Here is a 7500-nt window from a genome sequence, read left to right as displayed (position 1 = left end):
CAAAACACACACACACACGCAGCATTATAGAGCGCACATTTGGCATTATTAAAATGCGCTTCAGATGTTTGGACAGGTCAGGTGGTACTCTACAGTACAGTCCTCAAAAAGTCGCAGCATTCTTTGTGGCATGTTGTGTTTTACACAACATTGCCATGAATCATGGATGTGTCAATGACATAAACGAGGAAAGATTACAGGACTTTAGAAGACGTGAGGTTGAACTGCATGTGCCGATGCCATTGAACCGAAATGCCCCAGCAGCAGCACGAGAGAGGAGAGCTCAACTTTCAGAAGCGCTACTTCCTCTATAATGAGGTAAGCAAACCATTGCCATCTCCAGTATTGCTTGAGCAAATTGCAATATTATTACCATGCATACATAACCTAGTGATTCAGTGAGGGTGAACCCAAAACATCGGAAAGTATGTTTTTGTGACTTTTATTTGAAATATGTTGGCACCAAAAAACGAATGCTAGCAACTGAAAATACAAACGAGAAATAAGTATAAACATTTCATGGGAAGCATGGGAAAATATTGCCGTGATTGTTTCTGCTACGGGGCACCCAAAAACTTAATAATGACGTCCGGAGAGGTGGGAAATCCAAGCTGGCAGGTAACACACAGGACCTGACGGCAGCAGAGGAAATCGCCACGGAAATTATTTTTTCCCTCCTCTCTTCCGCAGGGTTCTACGCCGGGAATCGACACCTGAGGGCCCTGGAGTGGCCAACCTGCTTGTACTCCTGGTGGAGTAGGTGGAAGGAGATGGAGTGGGGGGGGGGGGGGGGGGGCATGGGCACAACAGGAGGGGGTGATGGTGGTGGTGGTGGTGGTGGTGTATTTAGAGGCCCATGCTCCAACACTGCAGCTATCCTTTCCAAGCTGGAGGCGATGCGTCCCAGTGGCCGCAGCAACATCGCCACTCGGTCGAGACGGGCCCCAGTGCTCCGCCTCATCCCGGACAGCTCCCGCTCCAGCATTTGGAAGCCAGCTTGCTGGAGCTGCAGGAACGGGTGGTCATCCGGGCTGGCGATGCTGTCACGGTGTGTAGTGCGCCTGGCTCCTCTGCCCCTTGGAGGTGGCGCGGCTCCCTCCCCAGCTGGCCCATGCGCACTGACCGGCTCCTGCGCACTCGTACCGAGCCCAGGGTCTTCCTGTGAAGCTGCGTGAAATTTGATTTATTGTATGGCTTTGTTGCATTTATTTCATGACCGTATTATTAAAATCTTGTAAACTCATCTCTGTATGTGAACTTTATTTATGTACCTTGGGTTTGGTCAGCTGGTGCACTGGGTTGGGTGCCGATTTCTATGCCCCCAAATCCCTGTACGCTCTCAGGCGTGAGGGTAGACGTGGCGATGTCCTCTGCTGCCGTCAGGTCCTGTGTCGAGGCAGATCCACCTCCCGTGAGGCCACGAGAACGTGTGTTACCTGCCAGCTTGGCTTTTCCACGTCTCCGGACGTCATTATACCGTTTTCGGCATTGTGTAGCCGTTCTCGGCGGCCCCGTAGCAGAAACAATCACGGCAATCTCTTCCCATGCTTGCTTGACCTTGCTCACTTTTGGAGGGTTTCTCGCATCCCCATATATAATTCTCTCCCGGGTTTTTACGGTCCTGACAAGCACGTCGGTCTCCTCGGCTGTGAATCTCTCCTGTCTTCCTCCCGGTAATTCCGCCATTAAGATAGCAACCCGCTTTGCAATATGCGCTCCTCGCTCTTAAAGGGAATGTGAGATGACGCTCTGATTGGTTTATTGCATATTACGCCCAAACCACACCTACGGCTGAGTAACCTCCTTTGGACCAACCCTTTTGACACTTGCGCTGGACGCAAGTGTGTTTTTTCCGCCGTTAAAATAGCAACTGCGCCATAGAGCCGCCCACACAGCTTTTGCGTTTGGCGCCGTCCTACTTGCGTTTCTGATCGGCAAGATAGGGCCCCATGAGTTTGCTCTGCCACTTTCTCTCACTTTCTTTCTAGTCTCTCCCTCCTTTCCCCTCCTATCTCTCTCCATTTCTCTCTCTCTCTCTTTCTCTCTCTCTTCCTGTCTCTCTCTCTCTCTCTCAGGGAACAGCGAGGTCTTTCTTTGGGTGGAGGATTGAATCATCCCTCAGAAAGTCCCATGATTCTCACTGCTGCAAAGCACATCACATTCCTGCTTCCTACACACACAAGCATACATACACACACACACACACACACACACACACACACACTCACACACACACACACACACACACACACACACACACACACACACACACAGTCATACTTCCATAAAGGTACACACACACTCAGACACACCCAAACACATTTACACACACACACAAACGCACACACACACACACACACACGCACACACACACAAACACAGAGGTCATACACAGTATACACACATAACACACACCAGACAGGCACACTAACACACCCTCAGACCCACTTATTACAGTATGAACAGCAGTGGTCAGTATACTAACTCTACGGGGGGGAGGGGGCGTAACAGGTAAGAATCAAGCAAATACGAAAATTAGAACAGCCTAAGCAACCATGAATGCTTGAATCCAGTTCTATAGGTCTATGAATGTTTGAATCCAGGTCTGTGAATGCTTTAATCCAGTTCTAAACGTCTATAGGTCTATGAATGCTTTAATCCAGTTCTAAACGTCTAAAGGTCTATGAATGCTTTAATCCAGTTCTATAGGTCTATAGGTCTATGAATGCTTTAATCCAGTTCTAAAGGTCTATGAATGCTTCAATCCAGATCTAAAGGTCTATGTCTATGCATGGTTGAGCCATAATGAGGGCATGACATCACTACATTTCCTCTTTTGTCATCCATGTTCTCTGTTTTTCAGCACCTGCACAAAGTGGTTGACAACAACTATTCTTGGTGAACCATGAAACTTTTTAAATATGTAACTGTTTCTCCATGCTGGCCTGTGGTCTTTTCAACTGATAATCTCAGTTAAAAGAATACTGTAAAAGGAGTTATCTGCTATAAATTGTATGGAGAGATTACTATTGGTCAGCTTCTTTCGTGTTCATCACAGTGTTTTCATGAATCCTGCAAATGCCATTTAGCTGATTGAGCAAAGTAACATGATGAACCTGATATTTTTTATTTTTACCCAACAGAGATTCATAAAGTGTGCATTGCATTGCGTGCTGACTGTATATATCAGTAACTGTGACACAGATGTTGCTGTCCCACATATACAGCCTAAACATGTGTGTGTGTGTGCGTGTGTTTGTGTGTGTGTGTGTGGGGGGGGGGGGCATGCTGTGGCAGGATCATTCAAGTGGAACAGCATGCTTGGTAGGCAGAAATGCCGCCAAGCACTGAACATCACGTTAATGAGACACATTCCAAACTAAAGAGAAATGAACACATTTAATATGTCTTCCACTACTCACAATGACAGAAAATAGAGATGTTGTTCTCCAATGGTGATTGTTGTGTGTGGAGATGAGGGATGACTTATACCCTCACCAACAGTGTGTTAGGGGGGGCCATGTTACCACATCCCCACCCCAGCCAAACCTTTGCCTATGATGGAGAGTTCACACAGAGGTGAGGACAGACAGGAACACACACACACACACACACACACACACACACACACTGAATACGCACACACACACACACACACACACACACACACACACCCACACACACACACACACACACATACACACACATACACACACACACACACACACAAACATACGAATGCAGCATCAGTCACCTGTGATGAAAGTATATACACAAACACCAGTCCTTTGATGGGTGAAAGCTGCTGTTTCTCATTTAAATACAGAATAACAACATTCATCATTTAAAAAGTGCTGATGAAAGATTTAACATAGGACCCGCCTGGGGAAATACACAACAAAACAACTGTCAGACGCAGCTCATAATTCAGTCACAGACTGCAGCCATATCACAAGCATTACCTAAACATCATTCCAAACCAACACATACGGTATACAGTACAGTGTATAAGCCTACAGAGGTAAAAACAGGTCATTGCTCTATGCCTAACATACTGTATATCGCATACACACAGACAAAGCCGACAGAGATAATTTACAACAGTCACAGATACAGCCCTAAGCATCTGGTAATAAAAAAACTCTTTATGTCAACCAGCATGTCAACAGACACACAGACCCATGCACTCATTGAGAGTGATATGTTTTGAAAGGTCTTCAGATGAATGACAGATCTATAGGTTGTACCCCCATGCCACACATGTTTTTACACATTTTTAAGTAGCCTATAATGTATAGCATAAGCTTTGCAGATAAGGTGTAGCCATTCAGGTGTGACTAGCCTACCAATTGCTCCTCCTTTTTAAATTGCCCAGTATATTTTCCATCATGTCAAGCAAACAGGTAAGAAGTATACAAACACAAAATTAATAATAAAGTGGTGACTATTATGTGTTAATGAATGATTGTGCTACTAATATATTAGAGTAGCCATTGGACTTCAACGTTTAGCCCACCTTTATGCCCTCTTGTCGCTCAAAATTCCCCACTGAATATCATCAGGTTGTCTCCGCGCGCGACCCTGCATTGAGAGGAGGGTCGCTACCGCGTGCGCGAACGACAGGCAGCAACAGAACCGCGTGCGCCTACTAGGCGGAGGGAGAGAGTGGTGATCTCGAGAGGGGCGGGCACTGGGCTGAAGAGGTGTAATCTGCAGCCAGAAGGTAATGTCGTAAAGCGGAGTGTCGTAAACCAGGTGCAGGGAGGGGAGGTGGAGGGAGGGAGAGCGGGAGGGGAGGGGAGGTGTGGGGGCGAGAGAGGAGGTGACTCTCCGGCAGCATTTCCACCGAGCGAAAGGATCATGGCGGATGGCCCCAGGTGTAAGCGCAGAAAGCAGGCGAATCCGCGGAGGACAAGCGGTGAGTAAAAGCGCTCGCCGGAGTGGACCGTGTTCTGGGTTGTTCGGCCACCGAGTTTTGACTGGCGGTGGGACTTGGCAAATTTGTTTTTTAGTCGCTAAAAGTGCTGGAAAGTCGCGAGGAAAGCGCTGTGGAACAGCCCCTATGTGGTGTACCGTTATACCTGGCTCGCGACTCCCCCTCCGCCTAGCGGTTCAGTGCACCGTGAACCGTTATATGCACCCAGTCCCATGCACGGGAGAAGCGCTTTTGTCTCCTCCTTGTCTTCTCTTCACTCACTTTTCTCCTGATTTGAATGTATTAAGCTTTAAGTGAACTTGGGTAGTTACCCTTTGGATTCAATCGGAAAATTTCGACTGCTTTTCCCCATCGTGTTTGACCGAAATTAAACTTACTTGCTTGTCCGATTTACCTGCCTGCTTTTTTACGGAATGTCATATTCCTGCCGAACCTGTGTTAGTGTGTGCCGTCGCTATGATGTCTCAACAACCTAATTGTTTCTGATTCCTGAGATGATGTTTCACTGTTGGTATAAGCTGAAATGTTGATTTAGACTCTGGTGTTTGTCTCGTAGCTTGGGCTAGTAACGAGCTAGCGAGGCACTGTTGCAGCACGAGTGTGCTACACAATTTCAGAATGGTCGAACAATATTTTTCTGAAAGAATATGTTTGCATATGCTTTTCGACTAACTTCTACATTGATGTGTATCCAAGTCAACTACTTTCAAGTGCTTTGGGAGCTACTTTTTGGAAACGTTGAACTGTTTTGGGCGGCGTGTTCGTGGAATAATATTGTTGTAGTGCATCGTGAGAAGGGGTTGACATAAGTGGAGCTGTTTTGTCATTGACTTTTTATATCTCTTGCTTGGTAAGAAGTTGAGGTGAAACAAGGGTGTGTACTGGCTGTGGCTCGCTCTTCGTTGCCGGAGCTGGAATATAGCTAGTCTGGGGCGAAAACACACGCACTCGCACACAGACACATACATACATACACACACGCACACACACTACCTGCTCGGGGTGCGGAGGAGAGGGAATGGAATCTCGAGAGCCGAGAGCACAGCTGCCACGGACTATATAAGGCATGCCTACATCCAACGGGACACAGGACCACGAGCTATCAGTAGGGTTTGTGAGCCTGGGGCTTGAAAATAGATGGATCTTATCCCACATTTGGACAATGTTGCTGAGTGCAAAAATCTCCCGTGCATATTTCCTTTACTTTTGCTTATTCGGCTGTTGTTTACCGGACTGCCTACGCCGGGGCGGACAACTGCGCTAGCCACGTTTAGGGCGGACAGGAGCGCGTGGGGATGTGGCTTGCTTGTGTATGCGGGACTGTAGGGAAGTTGTGCAGGTCTCTGGCTCTTAAGACTGTGACAGTTGAGCGGTTTCACTGTAAATTGAATGACCATTGCCTAGTGCGATTATTTTTGTGTATTCTATTTTTGTTAGTTTTTATATACATTGGTTAAGTTTGTTTGTCTACACAGGCTATTTGGCTCTCAAGCCTTCAGTATGTGTGGGTTTTTAGTCTAGTAGGCGGGGTAAATGGCTGGTAACGATTTGTAACATCACCTAAAAGGTTTTTTTTTTTTTACCTCAGAATACATTTTCCGAATTATTAATCCACGAACGGTAGCAGATTTTTTGTATTAATTAGGTTATTTCCCACTCGTCTCGGAGTGTTCCCAGACACCTTTATTTCCTAGCACTGACGACATGCGTGCGCAGTGTATTTCGCGCGTTGGAGCCTCGCCGCGGAGCGAACCTGTAAACATGTTTACCTGATCGGGTGGTTTACTGCAACAAAAATAATCTGTTGTGATAAATCTGCAGATCAGATTAGTCAGAATTCGAGTCGACGGATTCGTTGAAAAAAAATTAAGCCACTGGAGCTCGCGCAGACTGTTGAAGACAGAAGGAAACGCGCTTTCCACACGCTGCAGCAAATGTCAACTTGTGCAGGTAGAAAAAAGATGGAGTTTTAGTTTGTTGACGGAGGCAAATCGGCGTTAGATTATGCTTCTAGGTTGTAGGATAGAAATATTTACTTTGTTGTTTTTAGTTCTTTTTTTTGTTCCGATATTTGTTTTCTTTGAAGTCGTTTGGTTGTGTTGCGGTTTAACGTGAATTTACAGAATCGTCGTAAAGGTGTCAGGCAGCCTCCTCACGCTGCAGAGGAGGAGAGAAGGTGATATGTGATGGGGGAGCTTGTGACATGGTACAAACGTTCAAGAGAAGAGCTTTAACGATCGGTTTGGTTTGTGATATATGACTCGCGTGGGTTTAGAACTGCGGGTGGGTCGGAATGGCGGCTCGCGCTGCACTGCAGGTAGTGATGATGCACGAGACGCACCTGGTTGAGAGGTAACACCCATGGAAGAGATTTAACGCTACCGTTTCAAGGAAAATTAACGTCTCTGTTTTTAAAAAAAAGACCATGCAAAACGGGCCAATTGCGTTTATGTAATAGGTACGTACTCTAGGCTACTGGTTTTAATGCGTGCAGAAAAATATTGTTCTTTCTCATGACCTTTCTCAATGGCGCTTAATAAGCCTACAAATTTGATACAAATGTT

General features: G+C 46.4%; 1 protein-coding gene across 1 annotated transcript in view; it reads left to right on the top strand.

The window, feature by feature from the left end:
• Positions 1-4841: 4841 nt before the first annotated feature.
• Positions 4842-7500, top strand: part of zeb1b (zinc finger E-box binding homeobox 1b) — a gene marked incomplete at its 3' end in the record, with an annotated part of 51848 nt that continues 49189 nt past the window's right edge. Inside the window, exon 1 of the mRNA XM_080855501.1 lies at positions 4842-4918. Coding sequence (XP_080711627.1) covers positions 4861-4918 — 58 coding nt within the window. The 5' untranslated portion in view covers positions 4842-4860. The remainder of the gene's footprint in view (positions 4919-7500) is intronic.

Source organism: Sprattus sprattus (assembly GCF_963457725.1).
Source record: "Sprattus sprattus genome assembly, chromosome: 17".
Lineage (NCBI taxonomy): Eukaryota > Metazoa > Chordata > Actinopteri > Clupeiformes > Clupeidae > Sprattus > Sprattus sprattus.
The sequence above is the reverse complement of the archived record's forward strand: the minus strand, read 5'-3'. Positions and strand labels throughout refer to the sequence as shown.